The 14,540-nt window shown below is 39.9% G+C and overlaps 1 protein-coding gene across 6 annotated transcripts in view; it reads left to right on the forward strand.

The window, feature by feature from the left end:
• DNAJC6 (DnaJ heat shock protein family (Hsp40) member C6) overlaps positions 1 to 14,540 on the forward strand; it is a 100,653-nt gene that overhangs the window by 82,545 nt on the left and 3,568 nt on the right. For 5 of the 6 annotated variants that reach the window (XM_042997484.1, XM_042997485.1, XM_007089845.3 and 2 more), the window contains 4 exons: positions 3,331 to 3,399; positions 4,864 to 4,983; positions 10,659 to 10,922; positions 13,214 to 13,356. In XM_042997484.1, the coding sequence (XP_042853418.1) occupies positions 3,331 to 3,399; positions 4,864 to 4,983; positions 10,659 to 10,922; positions 13,214 to 13,356 (596 nt within the window). The remainder of the gene's footprint in view (positions 1 to 3,330; positions 3,400 to 4,863; positions 4,984 to 10,658; positions 10,923 to 13,213; positions 13,357 to 14,540) is intronic. The other variant, XM_042997487.1, reaches the window with a different exon arrangement.

A 14,540-nucleotide genomic window follows, 5' to 3' on the forward strand; every position in this document is an offset into this window, starting at 1 on the left:
TCTCTGTATTTAAGAGTCTCTTATGGTTTGCCTCCCTCCCTCTTGTTTGTAACTATTTTTTTCCCCTTCCCTTCCCCCATAAAGTAGTTACATTAATATTTTAAAAGCTCTGGGATATCTTGAGCACATGAAATGTGGCTAGTCTGATTTTAAATGCTCTCTAGGTATAAAATACACACCAGGTTTCAAAACTTAGTACAAAAAAAGAATGTAAAATATCATTAATATTTTCATATTGATCACAGAAGATAATATTTTGACTACATTGGGTTAAATAAAATGTATTAAAATTAATTCCATCAGTGTTTTTTTTAAATCTTTTTTGATGTGACCACTAGAAAATTTTGAATCCCATGTGAAGCCCACTTTATATTTCTCTGATATCTACTTGTAAGTGCAAAAGGGTATCATTTAGGTAACTCTGATTAAAACTGGAGCTCTTTAAGTGGAGGACAAATGACTTTGAGCTAGAGAATTGTAGCTTATACCTGATGTTGAAGGCTATGGAACAGTACTGGCCTCAACCTGGAAGGTGAGGTCCTGTGGAAGGCATCTTGTGGAAGGAGCTTGCCTGGTGAATTCAGTCTAGTCATCAGCTTGACTTCTTGGAAGCCATGCAAACACAAACAGAAGATGAATTGTACAACTTTGGTCAAACTCTAACGTCACTAAACATGAGAACTCATTCCAGGAGTAACTTTTGTGGGTGATTTCCAATTGGTCTTAAATCTCAAACTATTTGAAGTGGGTCCACCGGACAACATACAAGAAATTCACCTCTCACCCTTGAATAGTTCCCACTGAAGAGAATCTCCTGATTGGAAGCTGGTTACTTTGGAATGAAAGATGCAGGGATAGAGGTTAAACCTATTGTTTTTGATCACTTATTTAAAATGTAAGTCATGTCATTGCTGTGCTGAAAATGCATCTTTATGCCACTTAGCATGAAAGTTAGAGTCCTTAGATGGGCTTTATGGCCCTATGTGCTTTTGACCTGAGTGGTGTGACCCATATCCCCTCCCTCTTGCCCTCTCCATTCCAGCCATACTGTCCTCTTGCTGTTGTACCGGCTGTCCCCTCTTCCCCAGGCATTGGTGTGATGAACTTCTTCACCTCCTTTGATCTTTCTCACCTGGCACCTTCTCAGTGGGGTCTACTCAGACTGCTCCATTTCATATCACAACTCATCCCTGTGCCCGGACTCTAGATTTTCCTTTCTGCTGTATTGATCAACTTCCAAAATCCTCAATAATTTACTTACATGTTTTGTTTCTTTTTTTGTTTCCCATCTCTCCCCACTAGAATATGAGCTCATAAAGGCAAGGAGTTTAGTTTGTTTTGTTCATTAATGCTTCACTAGTGCCTAGAAGAATTATTGGTACATAGTAGATGTTATCTATCTTACCATATAATATGTAAATATAAAATGAATTAACTCATTTTTTTCCTAAGTCTCTTTGAAACATAGTTAGTGATAGTGTTAATAAGGTTATGTATTTTCCTGACTTTAATACTTTGAACTTATTATTTTCATAAGGATACTATCTTTTGTGTCCCATAGGTATGGATGTTCATAGTTCAGTATGACAATTCTGGACTCAGTTCTCTGTTTTTTGTTAATTGGTTAGAAGATGTTTGTCACCCACTCGAAGCCAGTTAGCACCTCTTTGTTTTGCTGCTATATTTCTTGTTTTGTCCTGTGTCATGCCAGACTGAAAAGAATTTTCCACTATCCTTCCTGAAAAAAACAATTATTCCACTGTTAACGGGTCAGTTGCATTATCTTCATACAGGATAACATATAGGTCAGACTCAGATGTCAGATTAGGAGGTCAAATTGCCCACCTTAAATACTTCCTGCCTTTGAGTTCTACAGATATTTATTGAACATCTACTCTGAAGAGAACAATCACTTGGGGCATAGTGTGGAATAGAAAGTAAATAACCATAATTAAAAGCAAAATAGAGATTGAAAGTGTTAGGTAATTACCTTTCCATTTGTGTATTCCTATATCTTCAACAGATTTTAAATTTCTTGAGGACAATGTCTTTTAGTTCTCTGTTCCCTTGTATGGTGCCTTGCATATGGTAGATGGTCATAAAGATTTGTGGGCTTGATTAGTAACAAAGTTGGAGTTCTAACACCTATTTCTACATCCTAGTTGAATATAAGACTATGATCAGAAGTTAAAGAAATTAAATAGCAAGTGTTAGTGAAATTGTTTGATTTCTATCACATTTTTTGTGGGTTACTATGGTAGAAGAGGAATAGAAAGGAAAGAACTCTTATGGCTGATAAGGACATGTTCTTTTCAACTTAATGATGGGAAAGTACAAGAAGTCTTGTACAGACAAATACAAGACTTGGTAATGCTAATTTTGGTGCTCTGGTGGTGGTGGGGTGTGTGTGTGCATGTGTGTGTGTGTGTGTGGTGTGTGTGTGTGTGTGTGTGTGTGTGTGTGTTTAATACTATTTGCCACGTAAGTTTAATGTTTGCATTTTACCCACTGATTTTATGGACAGAACCTACAGATGCCTTAGAAATAAATTCTTTCTTATGGGACCTTGTTTCTTATTTGGATTTTATAGGTTCAGAAAAAACTTACTCTACCAATGTGTATTCCTCTAATATACCTGATTCTTTGTAGCTGAACATTTCTTTTAATTCCTGCATTTGGAATTTTGAGAGGGGCCAGCATGATTTCTTTTGAAGCTGCAGTAAATTTGTTTTGAGTGACAGTAGACTCTCTCTGACACCAGCATGGTGGATGATGTATAGCTGCTCAATACATGTTCTGACTGACTCATCATTCTTTGTTCAGTCACAGCAGAGGAGAAAACAAAATTTCAGTTCTAAGCTGATCATGGCTCTCCTACACTTATTAATACCAGCTTAAGACAAATTGAGCTTAAGTTTCTTTTCATCTTTTCTTATTGGCCACTGACTTTGTGTTAAATGTAGAGGTGGGACACACAAAGTGAATAAGATAGTTCTTGCCTTCAAGGAGCTAACAATTTAATGGAGACAGACATATGCGCAGTTATAATTCGAAGTGTGGATGGAAGTAAAATATAGGTAACCCAAAGAAGGAAGAGTAACAAAGAGTATATGGGTTCTACAAACTGTCGCATAAGTAACCATACATGGAGACACAAAGATATCAATATTGCAAAATGTTTGGAGAGCCCAGAAGGAGATGAATCATGTGGGACCATGGCAGGTCACGCAGGCTTCATGGAAGGGACAGTATTTATTTGTGTGAACTCAGAAAAGTGGGTTCTCAGTTATTTTGTTGCGATTCTTACTCTTCTCCCCATTTCTTCTGCAGCGTCTAGTACACCTGCTGTGAACATTCAGCCAGATGTTTCAGGAGGCTGGGATTGGCATACCAAACCAGGTAAAAGTCAACAGGTTATTTTTGTGCGTATTTAGTCAACTGCTAAAGCATAATCCTTCACTGAGGCTATAATGAGTACTTATAGAGTATCATATAGCTCACCTATGTAATTTCCTAAAGACTCACATTCTCATGGAGGTTTTCACACTGCCTTTATGGCATGACAATAGTGTGTTTTATACATTATTTATAACTATTCTCAGTTTCATTTGCTGAATGTCTGTCTTGACAATAGAATTAGACAAATCTGGGTATACAGCTAACTCAACCACTTAGTGACACTTGGATTTTTTTATAAGCCTGAACCTCTGTTTTTTAAATCCATAAAATAGGGTTTATAATTCTTGTCCCACACAGCTACATGTTTTTTCTAATATACATTTTTTTTTATTTTAAAGAGAGAGAAAGAGAGAGGCTGGGGGGTCAGAGGGAGAAAGAGAGAGAATCTTAAGCAGGCTCCATGCTCAGTGCGGAGCCCGATGTGGGGTCAATCCAACAATCCTGGGATCATGACCTAGCCAAAATTGAGAATCGGATGCGCAACCAACTGAGCCACCCAGGCACCCCTGTATAAGTGAAATAGTTCATATGAAATTTTCTGGCATAGAGTAGGTACTGAATAATCTGAATAGTCTTCTTTCTTTTTTTAAAAAAATTTTATGTTTATTTTATTTTTGAGTGAGAGAGAGAGAGAGGCACACAGACAGAGCGTGAGTGGGGGAGGTGCAGGGAGAGAGGGAGACACAGAATCCAAAGCAGGTTCCAGGCTCCGAGCTGTCAGCACAGAGCCTGATGCAGGACTCGAACCCATGAACCGCAAGATCATGACCTGAGCCAAAGTCGGCGCTCAACCAACTGAGCCACCTAGGTGCCCCTGAATAGTCTTTCTCAACAGAGGGTTTGTTGTAGGGCTGAATTTGTCTGTAATAAATAAATTCTCTTTCTCATGGCTAGTATGGTATTTCTTGAGAGCCATCTTCATGTGATTGCATTTCCAATGCTGTGCGGGTTAACACACACACACACACACACACACACACACACACACACACACTATATGCTTATCACAGCAATTTTTTGAAGTGGTTGCTGTTTCTTTATTTAACCAAGGAGAAAATGTTGAAGCTCAGAGAAGTTAAGCAACATGCCAAAAGTTACTCAGCTAGGAAGTGGCATTCAGAGCCAGGCCTGACTCCAAATCCCAGAGAAAAGAATGGAGTCAGGTGAGATGAGAGGTAAACATTGGATGTAGTAGTTTGCAGGGATGGCTAGGAAATGACATATGCCTCCTCTGTTCCCTGTCCCTGCTCCAGGCCACTACTCACTAGCAACTTGTAACATCTTTGCAAAACCCTGTCCTAATTTCCCCTAAGAGGTAAAATGAGCAGTAGCCCTGGATTTCTGAATTCCAGAATTCAGCCTCCGACAACTAACTCATTTTCAATGATTTTATTTCCTTTTCAGGAAGCTTTGGAATGGGAAGCAAGTCAGCTGCCACCAGCCCAACAGGATCCTCGCATGGCACGCCCACGCATCAAAACAAACCGCAGACTCTGGATCCTTTTGCTGACCTTGGGACTCTAGGTATGAACTCAGCAGGTTAAGATATAAGTAACATTTACTTATGGCTCAAAGCCTCACATCTAAATCTTTGGTGTTACAACAAGCTGGTATTGTTACCTGGGACCCAGAATAGTACGTATTCTTAAGCAATGCTCTAAAATCTGAGACTGGCTTTTTAAAGAAAGGAAACGGGCCCCAAGTACTGGGTTGGAACTAACCCCTATTAAATCGTTTCTCCAGTGCCTAATTTTGGTTTAGTAGCATGAGTACAGTCAGAACTTCCAGGAGTACCTCACAACACAGTTTGGCTACAGCAAAGGTAACGAATGTGTACAGAAATGCTGAGAGAAGAGGCCAGTCGTATAGATTTGTGATGTATAGGGCCAGCCATGCACAGGCCTTCCTGTGATGTTCCCCCTGAGATCCTCACACTGGCATCCCTCTTCTCTCCACTGACTGCAGTGCGCTCTGCTTCGTTTGTAAAATTCCATACAGAAAATAGACTCTGTATAGAATTCTCAAAGCGTTTTTCACCATATGTTGATCATTTTTGAGGGATAAGTGTTCCATGAGCAAGTGATTTTGGAAGCGCTAAGTTGCTAAGTTCTGTGGACTTGGATTATTGCAAAAACTTCTGAGCGTACCTGTTCTTGGTGAGGTTCCCCAAAAGGATACAGTTTGCAGGGTTCTCCTCTATCTCACCAAGGAACCTTTTTTCAAGGAACAGCTTGTTGGACTAGCATATTATGAAACCTTTTCTTCGTCCTTTTTCCTTTCTTCTCCGTGCAGTGCAGAGTTAAATAAGGGAGTGGAGATAGCCCTCACACACAGTTTTGAATTGGCCATATTGATAGTTTAGATTCTCAAGAGAGCCCTTATGAGGCATTTAGAGCTAAATTGTCTTAAGGGAATAAGAACGTGACTCCATTTTTGCCAGTAATTGTATTGGAATCTTAACCTTCCATCATGCCCTCTTTAGAATTGTTTTTTCTTTTAATAACTCTTAAAATCATTTTCCTTTCTCTCCTTTTCCTTTCTCTTCCTTCTTAATGTAAGTTTCAAATTTTAAAATAATAACAGGTGAAATTCTACTTCAAATAAAATCTTATTCACTGTTCATTTTTTTATTCATTCCACAATTATTTACTAAGTGCCTTCTGTGTGTTAACATTGTCTTAATAAAAACCAACCAAACAAGAAAAACCAAAACAACATTCCTGCTTTCCTAAAGCTTATATTCTAGAAAAGGAATGAAATAGTAAATGAATAAATATGTGATATAATGTCAAATAAAAATAACAATTAATGTTTATTGGGGCTTTACTGTGTGCCAGACACTATTTTAAGTGTTTTACGTTTCATTTAGTCTCCCCAATAATCTTTTTTTTAATGTTTGTTTATTTTGAGAGAGAGAGAGAGTGAGCGAGCAAGCACAAGTTGGGGAGGGGCAAAGAGAGAGGGGGACAGAGGGTCTGAAGCAGGCTCTGCGTTGACAACATAGAGCCCCTTGCAGGGCTCGAACTCATGAACTATGAGATCATGACCTGAGCTGAAGTTAGACACCTAACCAACTGAGCCACCCAGGTGCCCCTATCCTGAATAATCTTTAAAACAATTGTTTTAAGTTTATTTTGAGAGAGAGAGGAGAGAGAGAGAAAGCACACGCATGAGAGCAAGGCAGGGGGAGGGGCAGAGAGAGAGGGAGAGAGAGAATCCCAAGCAGGCTCCATGCTGTCAGCACAAAGCCTGATGTGGGGCTCGAACTCATGAACTGTGAGATCATGTCCTGAGCCAAAATCAAGAGTTGGATGCTTAACGAGCTGAGCCACGCAGGCACCACCCCCCAATAATCTTTTGAAGTAGAGACTGTTATCCTCACTTTGCAGATGATGAGGAAACTGGGGCACAAACGATTAGGTCACACTCCCGAGTCATGGGTTTTCAGCACCATGATGTCTGGGTCTGGAGCTCACACTCCTAAGCCCTGTGCTAAGTGCTATAAAAGAAAAAAAGCAGAGAGGGATGGTGAGTGATAGATGGCCTGGGGTGTTATTTCAGGTATCAGGTGGTTAGGAAAGGCCTCTCTGAAGAGATGATCTTTATAGGAAGTTCCTTTTAAAAATCCAGCATCACATCTTGCATTTAGACATCATGTCATTTTAGGCAACTTTAATCCGGAATCATTCCTTTGCCTTTTTTTTTTTTTTTTTTTTTGCCTTTCATGACATTGATCCTTGAAGGATAGAGGCCAGTTGAGAAAGTCTCAATTTAGGTTTGGTATTAACTTTGATCACTTCCCTAAAAGGGTATCTGCCAGGCTTCTTTATCATAATGTTATTATTTTTTCCCTTTGTAATTGATGAGTTAGGTGGAGGAGATAATTTGCGACTACCCTATATGAGAATATTCTATTCTCTATCTGATTTAGCTACTGGTTTTAGCAGTCATTAATGATTCTTGCCTGAAGCAGTTATTACTACAATGGTTGCAGAATTGTGATTTTTCTGATTCTTCCCTTCTTTCTACATATATTAATTGACACTGTAAAAAAAAATTTCCTTTTCTTTCTCTCTCTCTCATCAGAATGGCCTAATAGATTCTTTTTTGATTCATTACTGTCATTATTTTCTCTAATGTTCATGTCTAATATTTGGTTTGGTTTGTGAAATCCCCTCCTTTTTTCTGGATTCTGTGTTCTTTTCACTCAAGTTCATCATTTTTTGAAAACTTTCTTTCTTAACGGCACAAGATGTTCTAGGCTTGTTGTGAAATGTTTTCTCCCCAGTCCTAGAATCAGTCATTCCCCAAGGAATCCTTATTCCTTTTTGTGGAGAATGATATTTGGAAACCAGGATCTGTGCACTAAGTGTGTTCATTGGTACTGGGGTGGGAGTCATTGCTCTGCCTTTCAGGAGCTAGATAGAGATAGGAGATGCGTGGATATAGCTACATATATAATCCTATCCAATACACAGGGCTCTCCTTTGCCTTGCCCTTTTCCACATATGTATTTTCCATTTCCCTGGATCTCAACAACATTAATTGCCACACGACAAAAATTTCAGAATAGCGACACCCATATCACTACAACAACCAACTTGTTGGGAGGAGTTCAGGAATTCTTTGTCATTTTTGAAATGTAATTAATTCTTACAGTCGCTGGGAAAACTAGTTTCCTAAATTCCTGCATGTTTCAAGTCACGTAACTTAGGAAACTTAAGTGAGTTTCCTAAAGCCACACAGTGAACAGGTGTATAAGCAGGGCTACAAGCCAGAATTTTTGACACCTAGGCAGTTGCTTTGAAGATTAAAATCAAACTTCCAAATTACATAGCTGCAGTTCAGAAAAGACAAAAGACAGTGTCCTTCTCCTAAAGGTGTTTTCACATTGAACAATTCTGTTCCATACAGCAGTGCCTTAGTTCCTCCCATAGACATTCTGATCTAATTGGTCTGGCGGTGGCCTGAATATAGGGAGTTTTAAAAGCTCCCCAGGTGATGGTAATGCCCAACCACAGCTGATAACCAACTGCTGTAGCTTTTAATGAGGATAGCAGTGGCCTCTGGGTTTAGCAGCTGCTTTGCATTTTTGTCAGTTCCCTGCTCCGGTAGCATTAAAAATTAAATTTCTGAACATGGGAAGAGAAGATTCTGGAAGAGTGGGCATCCGAAAGTCCTACAATGTTGACACCCCTCGAGAACAGGATCTGCATTTGTCTTTTCACCACCGTGTCTGCAGCCTAGCGTGTGAAGGATGTTCGATAGTGTTTTATAAATGAATGAATAAATGGCAGTGTAATGGGAATAAGGAAGCTTTTTTTTTAGTGTTTAGGAGTTTCCATATTTATTTAATTAAATAATGTATATATATCAGAAGGAAGATAGTAAGCATCCTTAGACTGTAAAATGAAATTCCAGTGCAGAATGAATACCCAGCCTAAGGTGTATGTTGATGTGCTGTTGGCAGGAGGGCCCAGGTCCTCATGAAGAGACGCTTCATGCTAAGTTATGCACTGACAGGGGGCAATGCCAAGCCTCAGAGCTTCTGTCGTCACCTTTTCCTGTTACCAAGTATTTATTAAGCCCTTATGATGTTTCAGTGTATTCTGGGCATATGAACTTGCATTATATTATAATGTATAATGTCTCTTAATTTGCTTAATTCATGGTTTGTGAAATATATTCATATAGCCTTTGTGTCTTTATGGTATACCTGTAACATAGATGTAGTTCTGGTTTTACAAATGAAACTGAGACTCAAGGAGGTGAAGTTTTTTCACTGAGCTTCGGAAGAGCAGGGATTCTCCATAGACCATATTCCCAATGCCCAGTACTTTATATGGCACACAGATGCTCTGTAAATACTGATGAGTGAATGTACGAATGGATGAATAAGTATGTGCATGAATGGGTGATAAAGCTGAGACTCAAACTCAGATTGACTCCAAGTTCCAGGGTCCATTATACAGCATTCCCACTGGGGAAAGGAGGAGGAGCCCCAGATCAAAGTAAAGGGAGAGATCTCTAGAAAGAAGAGATGGTAAGGGATAAATTGTAGTGACAGTCTCAGAGATTTGGGGAGGAATTAGGGATTATGGGTGCAGCAAATGAGCATGACATTTGGAGGAAGGATGCCTATAGTCAAGACTCAGCTCCGTTAACTAGATCATGAGCAAGTCAGGAAACTTCTCTGAACTTTGGATTTCCTCATTTTTAGAGTGGGGTCAGTAGTACTACCTACCTCCCTAAGAGTGTTGTATAGACTGAAGGAAGTAATAGACACAAAAGTATTTTGTACATGCATATTAGTTATTTTATTATCACTGTTACTTTGGGTTTGGTGCACGAAAGTCTTCCTAGAGATCACCACATTTCAGTTTCTCATTTTACCTCTTTAAACACAAGACACTGTTGGTCTTTGTATTTTGGAAACAGCCCAGCACGAATGCAGTGAGTACTTAAAAGTTAGGAGACTGTGGAATCAGAATTCTACTTAAATTCCTGGCACAAAGTAATAATCATTTTTTTAAAGCTTGAGTAAGATCCTTTACCCAGTTCAAAGTTGCCATAGTGCTGGCTGTGTTTATACTCCTGCAATGAAATGCAAGAAGTGTGAAATTGAAACCTACTTGTGAATTTTCAAGACATCTTTGTTTACTCACGGGCACTAACCATGTTTGTACTTACAACAAACAATGATTAATCGTGATCATTGAAGTTTAAGTAGTACCTTGATGAATGAATGTATTTTCTTTTATTCTCTCTTCTTGTCAATTCGGTAGTTGTTATTTTTTTTTTCCCAGTGAGAAATAGAATGTGCTTATAAGGTGGGAAGGAGAGGAGACATGGCAGTGTGGGAAAAGACAGGGCTTTTCTGTCTTGGAGTCCAAGACTTGGATTCAAGTCCCAGTTCTGCCACTGCTGGCTGTGTGACTTAGAGAAAATCACTCAGCTGCTCTGAACTGCGGTTTGTATATCTGAAGAAAAAGATGGGGCTATTAATATACACCTAGAAACATCACAGTGGGGATTAAAGGAAATATATGCCTGCAATTCCTTTAATTATTAGGAAGGTTAATTGTGCCATCAGTCAAGGTAATTTCCACTAAAGTCACTGAAAACAAAAACTTGGGACATAGAACTAGAGGTTACTCAAAACAGCATTCCTCTCTCTCTCTCTCTCTCTGTTTCCATAGGTAGTTCTTCCTTTGCCAGCAAACCCACCACACCAACTGGACTGGGTGGAGGATTTGCGCCTCTCAGCTCACCGCAGAAGGCATCTCCGCAGCCTATGGGTGGAGGGTGGCAGCAGGGAGGTGGCTACAACTGGCAGCAGACACAGTCCAAGCCACAGCCCAGCATGCCCCACTCCTCTCCCCAGAACCGACCCAACTACAATGTGAGCTTCTCGGCCGTGCCTGGGGGGCAGAATGAACGTGGGAAAGGATCAGCTAATTTGGGTAAGGGTGATGGCGTGTAGCCTGACTATAGGGTAGCCTGTGTTGTCATGTTACCTGTATATATGCCTGAAGAAGGAGACAGAAAACAATTCCAGTATTTTCTGAGTCCATCTTTCGTTGTAGAGATACAACAGGATCCCTCCCTCCCACTCTGTGCTTGAAGCACCTGGGTTTACCATGCTCTTGACACCCATCACATCATTTTGTGACTTAGGCTAGTGCACTTGTCTGTCTCTTTCCACACTGACCCCTGATGGAGAGCAGGTGTGGTGTCATGTGATCATTAGCACCTAGCTGAGGGCTTGGCGTGCAATAAGCACTAAACGAATACTGAATGGATGTGAGCGGTGGAGCGGCTGGATCTTGAAGCTGTTATTCCTTTGGAAGAGCGGGGAGAGGAGAAAGGTTGGGAGCCTTGTAAGCTCTGTGTTCACATTTGCCCTTGGATCCTCATCAGAGGAGGGTGTATGTCTTGGGACATTTATCTTGCTTATGCTCTGGTTGGCAGATGTTTCACATCACTGAGTTTCCTACATGTTTTTTTCCTCTCTTCTGAGAAGAAAGTTAAAAGAACACAAAATGGGCCAACAGCTAAGGCTAGAGAGTACTCTGGATAGGATTCAGTCTCTTCTTTTTTCTTTTTTTTTGTTGAATGGGATTCTTGGTAACAAGTAAAAAAATACTGTATTTTGCATAGCAGCGATGGTTAAATTTGAGTTTGTCAAAAGTCCTGTTATATTTCCCATCTCAATTGATTTGGTCATACTCAAGAGCTGAGTCTTTAGGGGCGTGGTGAAGAAACAGGCCTTTCTCTTTGTAGAACATGGAAAAGGAAATTCTACTTTTTCTAGTAACTGTAGCTAACGTTGAGTGCTTGCTGTATGTCAGGTGCTGTTCTAAGTAGTTTCACGCATTATTTCATATAATCTTCAAAACCAGCTCCACGTTGTAGATGAAGAATCTGTGACAGAGATAAATGAAGTAATTTCTTAAACCCATACAGCTTGTAAGTGACAGAACCAAGATTTGAACCCAGGCAATTCAGCTCCAGAACCCCTCCTCTTAACTGCCACACTCTACTTGATTCGACACAGATACCTTCTCAAAATAATAACATGACAGGGACTCTTTTGCCGGGAATATGTAACATCACATTTGTTCTTTGGTTCACGATGGGTATTGCTTGCACAGTTCCATAGAGTCTTGTGGCTCCCCCTCTATTTTTATTTTGAGTAGATGTAGGGTAATTGTCAGCAGTCGGCAGATATTTATGTAGCATCTTAAGTGTAGAAAACTTTGGGAATTATGGAAGTGAACAAGACAGGCAGATTCCCTCATCTCAGAGCACTTGGATTTAGTGTGTGCATGTGTGGGTGTGTGTCCAGAACGTCTTACGGTATAGAGATGGCAAATGGCTTTCAATCCAGATGTCAACTTTGGTTGATGGGCATTGACAAGCATGGACTGCTGTGCTTCGGTTCTGTTTTGTTTTAATTTAATAAACATTTAAATAACCAGGCACTATTCTAAACTCCTGAAAATGTTAACTTCTCAATTCTTACAACAACCCTGTGAGGTAAGTAGTATTGTTAACACCATCCCTGTTTTACAGATGAGGAAATTGAGGCCGGAGGATAATAAGTAACTTGCCCCAAGGTCCCACTGCTGATAAGTGTAATTCAAGCCTGGGGAGTCCAGGCTTGTAATTCAAGCCTGGGGAGTCCAGCTATAGAGACTTTGCTCTTTGCCATCAAGCTAGGCTGCCTCTCCAAACATTGAGAAAGACTGTGAGGCCACAGCCAGACTTGGAGGAAAAGAGCGGTATGATGGGCTAGAGCTGTCAGTGGGTAGAACTGGGCATGGTCAGGAAAGTGGTGGCATCCGTGGACTTCAAGTACCAAAACCCAGTGTTAGTCCCATCACTGATACTAACTAGTTGTATAACTGGGGTGGGTGGGGTGGGGGTGCATCATGAGTATTTTCAGCTATAAAAAGATGATATGGTGGAAATGGTGTTATGGAGTTGGATTTACTGTAACAATCCAGCCTTGAGTTCTAGCTTTGCTGTGGATATGGCATATGATTCTGGGAAAATCTCTGAGGTTCTTCAAGCCTCATTTTCCTCATCTGCCAAATGGGCATGACAGTCTCATACCCTACTCATTGGGTTAAGTATAAGAAGATTAATATATGTGAAAGCACCTTGAAGACTCTTAAGTATTATGAGGTGATATGATTTTATGTTTAAGAGTAGAGACTATAATGATTTATTTTTAAAACTTATATTGCAGAAGGGAAACAAAAAGCAGCTGACTTTGAAGACCTACTTTCTGGTCAAGGTTTCAATGCACACAAAGACAAAAAGGGGCCTCGAACAATAGCTGAGATGAGAAAGGAAGAAATGGCTAAGGAAATGGATCCTGAGAAATTAAAGGTATGTGAGCTCCTGCCCCAGGGTGATTATTCTGTGTGAAAAAGTCCTGTGACAAGGCTATGGGTATGGAGCCTTCAGTGTTCCTGGTTCCCAGCTTCCTCACTGCTTCCCTCCATCCACTTTCAGCCAGAGCAGTTCTACTTTTATCTGTTTTGATTCTAGAAGTCTAGGTTAAGATTGGATTTGCGGAAAAAAGAATATTTCCCCATTAAAAAAGATTTGCCAACCAGCTACTCCCAGTTTAGCTTGGAAAGAAAAGAGTGGTTTCATTATGTGGATGTATTATGTGAGGTAGTGGAAGAGTTTTTGTAAAGATCAAGAGAATTGGAATGTTCGTGACAGACGGAGAGGTTGAATTCCTATGTGACAAAGTACTAAGTATGCTGATGCCAGAATGAACTGGGAGATGGGGCTCTAATCTGTTACCGCATTAAAGGGTTTCCAAAACCAGGACTAGCACAGCCAGTCCATCTTACACATTTTGAAAAAATGTAACATATTTCCAGACAGATTTGAACATTTGTGAAGGATACATAGATTCTTAGATTCTCTTTTGAATACAATATAGGATCCTTGGTTTGCATTTACTTTTTGCTTCATGTAACACTACCGAGACTTTCTATTTCTTCCAAAGCTCTGTGCTCCATCTTGACAACATTTGTTCACTAGGCAAACTCTGACAGTTTTTTCTATGGAAGAAAATAGTTTATGTCTTTTAAATGATGCTCGGTTGTTTAGTTGGTACATGGTATTTAGTTGCTTGGGAGAGTAGGCATTATTAACCTTGGCTAAACCATTCATTCACCAACGTACACACTGAGCTCCTACTATGTGCTAAATGCTGGTGTGTTCTTATAAACCCTTCAACTTAATCACCTCATTTGTGCAACCTGAGAAGACTCAAACTGTGAACATTCATATTACTACTTGGATTAATTCATTTAACAGTTTTCGAGTTTTCTTTTAAAGCTGTATTTTGAAGCAGTCATGTTATTTGTCTCCTGAGTTATAGTCTTGGTAAGAAACAGTACCTCTTCTCAAACAGCTCTGCCTAATGGCAAGGAAAAACACACACATGGGTGATTATGATAAAATATAGCACATATTAAGATAGAAACATGTTTAAGGGATTAGCACAGAGAAATTCCACCCCCCCCCGGGATATTTATTTAGTGTGTGTGTTC

The sequence above is a fragment of the Panthera tigris genome, chromosome C1 (assembly GCF_018350195.1).
Source record: "Panthera tigris isolate Pti1 chromosome C1, P.tigris_Pti1_mat1.1, whole genome shotgun sequence".
In the NCBI taxonomy this organism is placed as follows: domain Eukaryota; kingdom Metazoa; phylum Chordata; class Mammalia; order Carnivora; family Felidae; genus Panthera; species Panthera tigris.